Source organism: Pezoporus occidentalis, unplaced genomic scaffold (genome assembly GCF_034315485.1).
Source record: "Pezoporus occidentalis ecotype Australia unplaced genomic scaffold, CSIRO_AGI_Poc_V1 ctg802, whole genome shotgun sequence".
Taxonomy (NCBI): Eukaryota; Metazoa; Chordata; class Aves; order Psittaciformes; family Psittacidae; genus Pezoporus; species Pezoporus occidentalis.
The window spans coordinates 1-14,095 of NW_026916162.1; the positions used below are offsets into that span (position 1 = coordinate 1).

Genomic DNA, 14,095 nt, shown 5'->3' on the forward strand with positions numbered 1-14,095 from the left:
CTCCATGGATCCCTCCTCCCCCCCCCCTCCCTTCCCCCCCTCCCCCCTCCTCAGTGGGCGGAGCCTCCTCCCCATAGCCCCGCCCCCTCCGACCACGCCCCCTCCTCCTTCGGCCCCGCCCCTTTGCGCGCCGTCCTCCTCGGCCCCCCCGGCGTGGGCAAGAGCAGCCTGGCGCGCGCCTTCGCCTGGCCACGCCCCCCGGCCACGCCCACCGCCCCCCAGGGGGAGGGGCCAGGTGAGCGCCCCATAGCGGGCGCTATGGGGCGGGGGGGGGGGCCAAGGAAAGGTGGTGGGGGGGGGGGGTTGTGGGGTGTCAAACTATATGTTTTGGGGGGCGGAGAACTCGATTTTGGGGTCAGAAAAGGCGATTTTGGGACGGGGAAACGGGTTTGGGGAGAAAAAAAGCGGTTTGGGGTGAAAAGAAGAATTTTGGGGTGAAAAAAATGGATTTGGGGTCAAAAAAGGCAGTTTTGGGGGGGGAAAGTCGGGTTTGGGGTTAAAAAATGCATGTTTGGGGTCGGAATAAACGGTTTGGGGTCAAAAACTGCATTTTTGGGGTTAAAAAACCGGTTTTGGGGTTAAACACTGCATTTCTGGGGTGAAAAACACGGTTTTGGGGTCAAAAAAGGCAGTTTTGGGGGGAAAGTCGGTTTTGGGGTTAAAAAATTTTGGGGGTGAACAAACGGTTTTTTTTGGGGTAAAAAAAGGGGTGAAATAACGATTTTTTGGGGAAAAGTCAGGTTTGGGGTTAAACCCGCGATTTTTGGGGTGAAAAACCCGGTTTTGGGGTCAAAAAAGGCAGTTTTTGGGGGGAAAAGTCGGTTTTGGGGTCAAAAACGCATTTTTGGGGGTGAAAAAACGGTTTTTGGGGGAAAAAACGCGGTTTTGGGGTGAAAAACCCGGTTTTGGGGTCAAAAAAGGCGGTTTTTTTGGGGGGGAAAGTCGGGTTTGGGGTTGGAAAATGCATGTTTGGGGTTGGAAAAACGGTTTTGGGGTTAAAAACTGCTTTTTTGGGGTGGAAAACCGGGTTTTGGGGTCAAAAAACGCGATTTTCGGGACGGAAAGTCGGTTTTGGGGTCAAAAAACGCGATTTTTGGGATGGAAAGTTGGTTTTGGGGTCAAAAAATGCATTTTTGGGGTGAAAACCCGGGTTTTGGGGTCAAAAAAGGCAGTTTTTTGGGGGTGAAAAGCAGTTTTTTGGCGGAAAAGTCGGTTTTGGGGTTAAAAAATGCATTTTGGGGGTGAAATAACGATTTTTGGGGAAAAAACGCGGTTTTGGGGTGAAAAACCCGGTTTTGGGGTTAAAAACGCGATTTTTGGGGTGAAAAACTGGGTTTTGGGGTCAAAAAAGGCAGTTTTGGGGGGAAAGTCGGTTTTGGGGTTTAAAACGCAGTTTTGGGGTGAAAAAACGTTTTTTGGGGAAAAAATGCGGTTTTGGGGTGAAAAACCCAGTTTTGGGGTTAAAAAACGCAGTTTTTTTGGGGAAAAGTCGGGTTTGGGGTTAAAACCGCGATTTTTGGGGTGAAAAACCCGGTTTTGGGGTCAAAAAAGGCAGTTTTTTGGGGAAAAGTCGGTCTTGGGGTTAAAAAACACATTTTGGGGGTGAAAAAACGGTTTTTGGGGAAAAAACGTGGTTTTGGGGTGAAAAATGCGGTTTTGGGGTCAAAAAAGGCAGTTTGGGGGGGGAAAGTCGGGTTTGGGGTTGAAAAATGCATGTTTGGGGTGAAAAAACAGGGTTTTGGGGTCAAAAACGGCAGTTTTGGGGGGGAAAAGTCGGGTTTGGGGTTAAAAAATGCATTTTGGGGGTGAAAAAGTTTTTTTTTGGAAGAAACGCGGTTTTGGGGTGAAAAACCCGGTTTTGGGGTCAAAAACCCCGATTTTGGGGACAGAAAGTCGGTTTTGGGGTTAAGAAATGCAGTTTTGGGGTGAAAAACCCGGTTTTGGGTCAAAAAAGGCAGGTTTTTTGGGGAAAAGTCGGTTTTGGGGTTAAAAACGCATTTTTGGGGTGAAAAACCCGGTTTTGGGGTCAAAAAACGCGATTTTGGGGACAGAAAGTCGGTTTTGGGGTTAAGAAATGCAGTTTTGGGGTGAAAAACGGTTTTGGGGTCAAAAAAGGCAGTTTTTTGGGGAAAAGTCGGTTTTGGGGTTAAAAACGCATTTTTGGGGTGAAAAAACGGTTTTTGGGGAAAAAACCGTGGGTTTGGGGTAAAAAAAGGGGTTTTGGGGTTAAAAACCGCAGTTTTGGGGTGAAAAACCGGGTTTTGGGGTCAAAAAAGGCAGTTTTGGGGGGGGAAAGTCGGTTTTGCGGTTAAGAAATGCAGTTTTGGGGTGAAAAACCTAGTTTTGGGGTCAAAAAAGGCAGGTTTTTGGGGGAAAAGTCGGGTTTGGGGTTAAAAACGCGATTTTTGGGGTGAAAAACCCGGTTTTGGGGTTAAAAACGCGATTTTTGGGGTGAAAACCCCGGTTTTGGGGTCAAAAAAGGCAATTTTGGGGGGGAAAAGTCGGGTTTGGGGTTAAGAGTCAGTTTTGGGGTCGGAAAAACGGTTTTGGGGTCAACCCCCTCATTTTTGGGGTGAAAAACCCCGTTTTGGGGTCAAAAAAGGCAGGTTTTTTTGGAAAAGTTGGTTTTGGGGTTAAAAAACGCAGTTTTGGGGTGAAAAACCCGGTTTTGGGGTCAAACCCCTCATTTTTGGGGTGAAAAACCCGGTTTTGGGGTCAAACCCCTCATTTTTGGGGTGAAAAACCCGGTTTTGGGGTCTAAGCCCATCATTTTGGGGGTCGGAAAAGTCGGTTTTGGGGTTAAAAAATGCATTTTGGGGTCAACCCCCCCATTTTTGGGTCTAAAACCACGATTTTGGGGTAAAAAACCCCATCTTTGGGGTCGAGAAACCCATTTTTTAGGTCGAGAAACCCATTTTTGGGGTCGAAAACCCCGATTTTGGGGTCAAAAACCCCATTTTGGGGGTCAAACACCCCCCATTTGGCTGTCAAACCCCCCATTTTTGGGTCTAAAACCACGATTTTTGGGTCAAAACCCCCTTTTTTGGGGTCGAGAAACCCGATTTGGGGTTCGAGAAACCCGATTTTGGGGTCAAAAAAAACATTTTGGGGGTCGGAAAAAACGATTTTGGGGTTAAAAAGCCCGATTTTGGGGGTCGAAACCCACGATTTTGGGGTCAAAAACCCCATTTTTGTGGTCGAGAAACCCGATTTTGGGGTCAAAACCCCCATTTTTGGGGTCGAGAAACCCGATTTTTGGCGTCAAAAACCCCTATTTTGGGGTCAAACCCCCCGATTTTGGGGCTCAAACACCCCCATTTTGGGGCTCAAACACCCCCCCCTTTTGGGCGTCAACCCCCCCGTTTTTGGGTCTATAACCCGATTTTGGGGTCAAAAAGCCCGATTTTGGGGGCGAAACCCATTTTTGGGGTCGAAAACCCCATTTTGGGGGTCAAAACCCCCGATTTTGGAGCTGAACCCCCCATTTTGGGGTATAAAACCACGATTTTTGGGTCAAAACCCCCATTTTTGGGGTCGAGAAACCCGATTTTGGGGTCAAAAACCCCGATTTTGGGGTCAAAACCCCCGATTTTGGGGCTCAAACACCCCCATTTTTGGGCTCAAACACCCCCCCTTTTGGCTGTCAAACCCCCTATTTTTGGGTCGAAACCCCCGATTTTGGGGTCAAAAAACCCATTTTTGGGGTCGAAAAACCCATTTTTGGGGTCAAAACCCCCATTTTTGGGGTCGAAAATCCCGATTTTGGGATCGAAAACCCCATTTTTGGGTCGAGAAACCCATTTTTGGGGTCGAGAAACCCGATTTTGGGTTCAAAACCCCCATTTTTGGGGTCGAGAAACCCGATTTTGGCGTCAAAAACCCCTATTTTGGGGTCAAAACCCCCGATTTTGGGGCTCAAACACCCCCATTTTGGGGCTCAAACACCCCCCCTTTTGGCTGTCAAACCCCCTATTTTTGGGTCGAAAACCCCGATTTTGGGGTCAAAAAACCCATTTTTGGGGTCGAAAAACCCATTTTTGGGGTCAAAAAACCCATTTTGGGGGTCGAAAAACCCCGATTTTGGGGTCAAAACCCCCGATTTTGGGGCTGAACCCCCCCATTTTTGGGCTCAAACACCACCCCATTTGGGTGTTAAACGCCCCATTTTTGGGTCTAAAACCACGATTTTGGGGTCAAAAAGCCCATTTTTGGGGTCGAGAAACCCGATTTTGGGGTCGAGAAACCCGATTTTGGGGTTAAAAAGCCCGATTTTGGGGTCAAACCCCCCTTTTTTGCCCTCAGAACCCCCCCGCGCCCGCTGGCTGGAGGTGGACGGGGCCGAGGAGGCGCTGGAGCTGCACGATGGGGACGAGGAGGTGGGCGCTGATTGGCTGAGGGGGGGCGGTATGCAAATGAGGGCGGGGGCGGAGCACGGGGTAATGGGGGGGGGAAGGGGAGGGGGCCAATGGGAGCGCGGCATGCAAATGAGGGCGGTGGGGTGGGGGGGTGTATGGAAATGAAGGGGTGTATGCAAATGGAGGGGTGTATGCAAATGAAGAGGGGTGTATGCAAATGGAGGGGTGAATGCAAATGAAGAGGGGTGTATGCAAATGAAGGGGGTGTATGCAAATGGAGGGGTGAATGCAAATGAAGGGGGTGTATGCAAATGAAGAGGGGTGTATGCAAATGAAGGGTGTATGAAAATGGAGGGGTGTATGCAAATGAAGGGTGTATGAAAATGGAGGGGGTGTATGCAAATGAAGGGGTGAATGCAAATGAAGGGGGTGTATGCAAATGGAGGGGGTGTATGCAAATGAAGCTGTTTCCATGGAAATGAGGGGCTGCGTCTGCAAATGAAGCTGTTTCTATGCAAATGAAGCTGTTTCTATGCTAATGAATGGCTCTATAAAGAAATGATGGGCTGCGTATGCAGATGAATGGCGCTCTATGGAAATGATGGGCTGCATATGCAAATGAATGGCTGTATAAGGGAAAGAAGGGCTGCGTATGCAAATGAAGCTGTTTCTATGCAAATGATTGCTCTCTATGCAAATGAATGGCTCTCTACGGAAGTGATGGGCTGCATATGCAGATGAAGCTGTTTCTATGCAAATGAATGGTGCTCTATGGAAATGATGGGCTGCATATGCAAATGAAGCTGTTTCTATGCAAATGAATGGCGCTCTATGGAAATGATGGGCTGCATATGCAAATGAAGCTGTTTGTTTCTATGCAAATGAATGGCGCTCTATAGAAATAAGGGGCTGCATATGCAAATGAAGCTGTTTCTATGCAAATGAATGGCTCTCTATGCAAATGTATGGCTCTATGGAAATGATATGGCATATGCAAATGAGCGGCTCTATAGGGAAATAAAGGGCTGCGTATGCAAATGAAACTGTTTCTATGCAAATGAATGGCTCTATAAGGAAATGATCGGCTGCATATGCAAATGAAGCTGTCTATATGCAAATAAATGGCGCTCTATGGAAATGATGGCCTGCATATGCAAATGAATGGCTCTATAAGGAAATGATCGGCTGCATATTCAAATGAAGCTGTGTATATGCAAATGAATGGCTCTCTATGCAAATGAATGGCGCTCTATGGAAATAAAGGGCTGCATATGGAAATGAAGCTGTTTCCATGCAAATGAATGGCTCTATAGGGAAATGATGGTCTGCTTATGCAAATGAGCTGCTCTGTATGGAAATGATGGGCTGTGTATGCAAATGAGGCGCTCTATATAGAAGTGACGGGCTGCGTATGCAAATGAACGTTGCGCATAAGGAGAGGCGCTGTATGCAAATGAGCGGTTCTGTATGCAAATGAGACGCTCTATAGGCAAGCAATGGGCTATATATGCAAATGAGATGCTCTGTATGCTGTATATGCAAATGAACGGCTGTATATGCAAATCACTGGTTGGCTATGCAATCAATAGCCTCTATATGCAAACGGGTCGATATGCAAATGATGGGCGTGCCTATGCTAATGAGGGTGTGTCTATGGTAATGTGGGGTGTGTATGCTAATGAGGTGTGTGTGTATGCTAATGATGGGCGTGTCTATGCAAATGAGCAGGCTGCAGCCAATGCTGTTCTTGAGGTGTGCCTATGCTATTGAGGGGGCGTGTCTATGCTAAAGAAGGGGCGTGTCTATGCTAATGAGGGATGTGTAAGCCAATGAGGGGCATATCTATGCTAATGATGTGCGTGTCTGCTAATGAGGGGCGTGTCTATGTTAATGAGATGAGTGTGTCTATGCTAATTAGTGTGTCTATGCTAATCAGATGAGCGTGTCTATGCTAATGAGATGAGTGTGTCTATGTTAATGAGAGAGCATGTCTATGCCAATGGGGGCGTGATTATGCTAATGAGGGGCTTGTCTATGCTAGTGAGGGGGCATGTCTATGCCGATGGGGTGTGTCTATGCTAATGAGATCAGTGTGTTTGTGTTAATGAGGTGGGCGTGTCTATGCTAATGAGGTGTGCGTGTCTATGCTAATGAGAGGCGCATCTATGGCAACAAGACGGGTGTGTCTATGCCATTGAGGGGGGCGTGTCTATGCTAATGAGGAATCGTGTCTGTGCTGATGAGAGCGCATGTCTATGCTAATGAGGTGGGTGTGTCTACGCTAATGAGGGGGCGTGTCTATGGTAATGATGGTGTGTCTATGCTAATGAGGTGTGCGTGTCTATGCCGATGGAGGCGTGTCTATGCCAATGAGGTGGGTGTGTCTATGCTAATGAGGGGCGTGTCTGTGAGCCCGTGTATATGCTAATGAGGTGGGCGTGTCTATGCTAATAAGAGGCGCATCTATGGCAACGAGACGGGCGTGTCTATGCTATTGAGGGGGCGTGTCTATGGTAATGAGGGCGTGCCCATGCTAATGAGGTGGGTGTGTTTATGCTAATGAGATGAGCGTGTCTACGTTAACGAGGTAGGCGTGTCTTTGCTAATGAGTGTGTCTATGTTAATGAGGTGGGCGTGTCTTTGCTAATGACGGTGTGTCAATGCTAACGATGGACGTGTCCATGCTAAAGATGGGCGTGTCTATGCTAATGAGGTGGGCGTGTCTATGCTAATGAGGTGGGCGTGTCTATGCAAATAAGGTGTGTGTGGCCATGCTAATGAGGTGGGCGTGTCTATGCGAATGAGAGGCGCATCTATGGCAACAAGGCGGGTGTGTCTATGCTATTGAGGGGGCGTGTCTATTCCAATGGGGGCGTGTCTATGGCAATGAGGGGTGGCTATGCTAATGAGGTGTGTGTATGCTAATGAGGTGGGCGTGTCTATGCTAATGATCAGGCCGCAGCCAATGCGGACGCGCTGCTCCTGGTGTTCTCGCTGATGAGGTGCGTGTGTCTATGCCAATGGGGGCGTGTCTATGCTAATGAGCGTATGCTAATGAGGTGGGCGTGTCTATGCAAACGAGATGAGCGTGTCTATGTTGATGAGGGCGTGTCTATGCTAATGAGGAATCGTGTCTATGCTAATGAGGAGACCTGTCTGTGCTATGAGAGAGCATGTCTACGCTAACGAGGTGGGTGCGTCTACGGTAATGGTGTCTATGGTAATGATGGTGTGTCTATGCTAATGAGGTGGGCGTGTCTATGCGAATGATGGACGTATCTATGCAAATGAGGTGGGCGTGCCTATGCTAATAAGATGTGCGTGGCGATGCTAACGAGGTGGGTGTGTCTCTGCTAATGGCGGGCGTGTGTCTATGCTATGAGGGTGTGTGTCTGTGCTATGAGGTGCATATGCTAATGGTGGGCATGTGTCTATGCTAATGAGGAGGTCTATCTATAGCAAGGGGTGTATATGCTAATGAGGGCGTCAATGGGGCGTGTCTATGCTAATGAGGGATGCGTATGCTAATGAGGTGGGCGTGTCTATGCTAATGATCAGGCCGCAGCCAATGCGGACGCGCTGCTCCTGGTGTTCTTGAGGTGTGCGTGTCTATTCCAATGGGGGGCGTGTCTATGTCAATGGGGGCGTGTCTATTCCAATGGAGGCGTGTCTATGCCAATGAGGGATGTGTAAGCTAATGAGAGGCGTGTCTATGCTAATGATATGCGTGTCTGCTCACGAGGGGAGTGTCTATGCTAATGAGATGAGTGTGTCTATGTTAATGAGAGAGCATGTCTATGCCAATGGAGGTGTGTCTATGGTAATGAGGGGTGTGTCTATGCTAATGAGATGAGTGTGTCTGTGTTAATGAGGTGGGCGTGTCTATGCTAATGAGGTGTGTGCGTGTCTATGCTAATGAGGTGGGCGTGTCTATGCAAATGCTCAGGCCGCAGCCAATGCGGACGCTAATGAGATGAGTGTGTCTATGTTAATGAGGTGGGTGTGTCTATGCTAATGAGGGGACATGTCTATGCAAACGAGGGGAGCGGGTCTACGAGTGTGCATCTATGGTTGTGTCTACGCTAACGAGGTGGGTGTGTCTATGCTAATGAGGGGCGTGTCTGTGAGGCCGTGTATATGCTAATGAGGTGGGCGTGTTTATGGTGACGAGGGGTGTGTCTATGGCAACGAGACGGGCATGTCTATGCTATTGAGGGGGTATGTCTATGCCAATGGGGGCGTGTCTATGCTAATGAGTGCATGCCAATGAGGTGGGTGAGTCTATGCTAATGAGGTGGGCGTGTCTATGCAAATGATCAGGCCGCAGCCAATGCGGACGCGCTGCTCCTGGTGTTCTTGAGGTGTGAGCGTCTATGACGAGCGTGTCTATGTCAATGGGGGCGTGTCTACGCTATTGAGGGATGCGTATGCCAATGAGGGATGTGTAAGCTAATGAGAGGCGTGTCTATGCTAATGATATGCGTGTCTGCTCACGAGGGGAGTGTCTATGCTAATGAGATGAGTGTGCCTATGCTAATGAGATGAGTGTGTCTATGTTAATGAGAGAGCATGTCTATGCCAATGGGGGTGTGATTATGCTAATGAGGGGTGTGTATGCTAATGAGATGAGTGTGTCTGTGTTAATGAGATGGGCGTGTCTATGCTAATGTGGTGTGCGTGTCAATACTTATAAGGGCGTGTCTATGCTAATGAGTGTGACTATGCTAATGTGGGCGTGTCTATGCTAATGAGGAATCGTGTCTATGCTAATGACATAGCATAGTGTCTGTGCTGATGAGAGAGCATGTCTACGCTAATGAGGTGGGTGCGTCTATGCAAATGGAGGCGTGTCTATGCAAATGGAGCGTGTCTATGCTAATGAGGGATGCGTATGCTAATGAGGTGGGCGTGTCTATGCTAATGATCAGGCCGCAGCCAATGCGGACGCGCTGCTCCTGGTGTTCTTGAGGTGTGCGTGTCTATTCCAATGGGGGGCGTGTCTATGTCAATGGGGGCGTGTCTATGCTAATGAGGGGTGGCTATGCTAATGAGGTGTGTCTATGCTAATGAGGTGGGCGTGTCTATGCTAATGAGAGGTGCATCTATGGCAACGAGGCGGGAGTGTCTATGCTATTGAGGGGGCGTGTCTATTCCAATGGGGGCGTGTCTATGCTAATGAGGGGTGGCTATGCTAATGAGGTGTGTCTATGCTAATGAGGTGGGCGTGTCTATGCTAATGATCAGGCCGCAGCCAATGCGGACGCGCTGCTCCTGGTGTTCTTGAGGTGTGCGTGCCTATGGGGGCATGCGTATGCTAATGAGGGATGCGTATGCTAATGAGGTGGGCGTGTCTATGCTAATGATCAGGCCGCAGCCAATGCGGACGCGCTGCTCCTGGTGTTCTCGCTGAGCGACCGCGGCTCCTTCGCTGCCCTGGGCCCCGCCGCGAGGGGGCTCCGGGGGGGGGCGGGGCCACGCTCGGCCCCGCCCCTCCTGCTCGTGGCCAATAAGAGCGACCTGGCCCGGGCGCGGCACGTGACGGCGAGAGGTGAGCGCGACCCATAGGGACCCCATAGAGACCCCATAGAGACCCATAGGGACCCATAGAGAACCATAGGGACCCATAGGGACCCATAGAGACCCATAGAGACCCATAGAGACCCATAGGGACCCATAGAGACCCCATAGAGACACATAGAGACCCCATAGAGACCCATAGGGACCCATAGAGACCCATAGAGACCCCATAGAGACCCATAGGGACCCATAGAGACCCCATAGAGACACATAGAGACCCATAGAGACCCATAGAGACCCAGAGAGTCCCATAGAGACCCATAGAGACCCATAGAGACCCATAGAGACCCCATAGAGCCCAATAGACCTCCATTCACCCCTATTGTCCCCCGCGCCCCATAGACCCCCATGAACCCCATTGCCCCCCATTCACCCCACAGACCCCCATAGACACCCCATAGACCCCATAGAACCCCACAGACCCCCATTGACCCCATAGAGCCCCATAGACCTCCATTCACCCCTATTGTCCCCCCATAGACCCCCATAGAGCCCCATAGACCCCATAGAACCCCATAGTCCCCCATTCACCCCCATTGTCCCCCATAGACCCCCTTAGAACCCCACAGCCCCCTATATCACCCCATAGCCCCCATTGCCCCCCACTGACTCCATTCAGCCCCATAGAACCCCATAGACACCCATTGCCCCCCATAGAGACCCCATAGACCCCCATAGACCCCATAGACCCCCATAGACCCCCATAGAACCCCATAGACCCCCATAGAGCCCCATAGCCCCCCATAGACCCCCATAGAACCCCATAGACCCCATAGAGCCCCACAGACCCCCATTCACCCCCATAGCCCCCCATAGCCCCCCATTACCCCCCATAGCCCCGCCCCCCCCCCGCACTGACCCCGCCCCCCCCCCCCCCCAGAGGTGCGCAGCCTCGCTGCCGTCCTGCGCTGCGGTCACGTGGAGACCTCGGCCGAGCTGCGCATGGGCACTGAGGAGCTCTTCGCCGCCGCCGTGCGTGAGGGGCGGGGCCACCGGCGACGTCGCCGTGATGACGTCGACGCCGACGCCGATGACGTCGCCGCCGACGGTTGCCACGGCGACAGCGGCGCTTTACGGCGCCGCCGCAGCCTCACCGGCAGAGCCAAGCGCTTCCTGGCGGGGCTCGTGCCCCTGTCGCGACAGAGGTCGCGATCGTGCAGCGACCTGGCGGGGCTGTGAAAGGGTTGGGGTGGGGGGGGGGGTGGGGGGGGGGGGTGGTGTTGCCCCTTTAAGAGTTGGGCGCTATTAAAGGTTGGGAACCTTAAGAGTGGTGTTGCCCCTTTAAGAGTGGTGGTGGGCCCCGTTAGGTTGGCTTTGCCCCTTTAAGAGTTGGGCGCTATTAAAGCTTGGGAACCTTAAGAGTGGCGTTGCCCCTTTAAGAGTGGCGTTGCCCCTTTAAGAGCGGTAGTGGGCCCCATAGAGTTGGGATTATTGCCCCTTAAGAGCTGAGTGGTCCTTTAAGGTTGGCATTGCCCCATTAAGAGTGGTGGTGTTGCCCCTTTAAGAGTTGGGAGCTATTAAAGCTTGGGAACCTGGTGGTGGGCCCCGTTAGGTTGGCGTTGCCCCTTTAAGAGTGGTGGTGGGCCCCGTTAGGTTGGCATTGCCCCTTTAAGAGTGGTGTTGCCCCTTTAAGAGTTGGGCGCTATTAAAGCTTGGGAACCTTAAGGTGGTATTGCCCCTTTAAGAGTGGCGTTGCCCCTTTAAGAGTGGTGGTGGGCCCCGTTAGTTTGGGATTGCCCCTTTAAGAGAAGCATTGCCCCATTAAGAGTGGTGGTGTTGCCCCTTTAAGAGTTGGGCGCTATTAAAGCTTGGGAACCTTAAGGTGGTGTTGCCCCTTTAAGAGTGGCGCCCCTATAAGAGCGGTAGTGGGGCCCTTAAGGCTGGCACTGCTCCTTTAAGAGTGGCATTGCCCCTTTAAGACTGGCGTTGCCCCTTTAAGAGCGGTAGTGGGCCCCATTAAGGTTGGCATTGCCCCTTTAAGAGTGGTGGTGGGCCCCATGAGGTTGACATTTCCCCTTAAGAGGGCATTGGGCGCTATTAAAGCTCGGGAACCTTAAGAGTGGCATTGCCCCTTTAAGAGTGGTATTGCCCCTTTAAGAGACTCATTGGGGGTAATGGGACCCTAAAGGTGGCATTGCTCCTTTAAGAGTGGTATTGCCCCCTTAAGAGACTAATTGAACACTATGGGGGTACTGGTCCCCTTTAAGGTGGCATTGCCCCTTTAAGAGACTCATTGGTTGCTATTAAAGGGGGTACTGGGCCCCTTTAAGGTGGCATTGCCCCCTTTAAGAGTGCTATTGGCCCCTTTAAGAGACTCTCTGGACGCTATATAACGGGGTACTGGTCCCCTTTAGGGTGGCATTGCCCCTTTAAGAGCGCTATTGGCCCCTCTAAGAGACTCATTGGACATTATTAAAGGGGGTATGGGCACCCTAAAGGGGGTATTGCCCCTTCAAAAGTGCTATTGGCACCTTTAAAGTGGCATTGCCCCTTTAAGAGCACTATTGGCCCGTCTAAGAGACTCATTGGACGTTATAAAAGGGAGTATCGGGACCCTAAAGGGGGTATTGCCCTTTTAAGAGTGATACTGCCCCTTTAAGAGACTCATTGGCCGCTATTAAAAGGAGTATGGTCCCCCTTAAGGTGACATTGCCCTTTTAAGAGCGCTATTGGCCCCTCAGACTCATTGGCCGCTATTAAAGGGGGTACTGGTCCCCTTTAAGGTGGCATTGCCCTTTTAAGAGCGCTATTGGCCCCTTTAAGAGACTCATTGGCCGCTATTAAAGGGGGTATTGGGCCCCTTTAGGGTGGCATTGCTCCTTTAAGAGTGGTATTGGCCCTTTAAGAGACTAATTGAACACTATGTGGGCACTGGTCCCCTTTAGGGTGGCATTGCCCCTTTAAGAGACTGCCCCTTTAAGAGACGCTATGTAAAGGGAGTATGGTCCCCCTTAAGGTGACATTGCCCTTTTAAGAGCGCTATTGGCCCCTCAGACTCATTGGCCGCTATTAAAGGGGGTATTGGTCCCCTTTAAGGTGGCATTGCCCCTTTAAGAGCGCTCTTGGCCCCTTTAAGAGCGGCGTTGCCCCTTTAAGAGCATCCTTGGCCCCTTTAAACCCCCCCTTGGCTCTTACCAAGCCCTCTGCTGATTGGCTCTGGCTCTGGCCCCGCCCCCTCCCCCTCCCCAATTTGAATTTTAAATTATTTTTTTTTTTTGGTGTTTTTTTATTTCCAGAAACTGGAAAAAAAAAAAAAAAAAAAGGAAAAAACCCCAAAATCCCGAAGTTTCCACGGGGGGGGGGGGGGGGGCAGGGGGGGAGGGGCCAGAGTGGGCCCCGCCCCCCCTCCCCTTGGCCCCGCCCCCCCCTTCTGCGAAGGGGGGGGCGGGGCCAAGGGGAGGCGGGGCGGGGAAGGAGGTGGGGAGGGGGCGGGGCCGCGTTACCTGTGGGGGGGGAGGGGAGGGGGGGTGTGATGCTGAGCCCCCTTTCTGCCCCATAGATTCCCCCCTTCTGCCCCATAGAAACCTCCCTTTCTGCCCCATAGATCCCTTCTGCCCCCATAGAAGCCCCCCTTTCTGCCCCATAGAACCCCCCCTTTCTGCCCCACAGATCCCCCCCCTTTCTGCCCCACAGATCCCCCCCCTTTCTGCCCCACAGATCCCCCCCCATTCTGCCCCACAGATCCCCCCTTTCTGCCCCCCAAATTCCCCCCTTTCTGCCCCAGATACCCCCCCATCACATAGATTTCCCCCCATTTCTGCCCCATAGAATCCACCCCTTTCTGCCCCATAGAATCCCCCCATTCTGCCCCACAGATCCCCCCTTTCTGCCTCATAGATTCCCCCCTTTCCCACATATTTCCCCCCCATTCTGCCCCACAGATCCCCCCCTTCTGCCCCATAGAATCCCATTTCTGCCCCATAGAATCCCCCATTTCTGCCCCATTCTCCCCCTCTTCTGCCCCATAGATCCCCCCCATCACATAGATTCCCCCCATTTCTGCCCCACAGATTCCCCCCCCTTCTGCCCCACAGATCCCCCCCCTTTCTGCCCCACAGATCCCCCCCATTCTGCCCCACAGATCCCCCCCATTTCTGCCCCATAGATTCCCCCCTTTCCCACATATTCCCCCCCTTTGTGCCCCACAGATCCCTCCCCATTCT

General features: G+C 51.5%; 1 protein-coding gene across 1 annotated transcript; it reads left to right on the forward strand.

Moving 5' to 3' along the window:
* Positions 1-54: 54 nt before the first annotated feature.
* On the forward strand, positions 55-11,111 carry LOC134155945 (GTP-binding protein REM 2-like; the record flags this gene model as incomplete). The annotated part of the gene is made up of 4 exons (XM_062603599.1): positions 55-235; positions 4,303-4,376; positions 9,723-9,903; positions 10,813-11,111. Coding segments are annotated over 4 exons (735 nt in total), but the record flags the coding sequence as incomplete, so codon positions are not given.
* Positions 11,112-14,095: the final 2,984 nt, after the last annotated feature.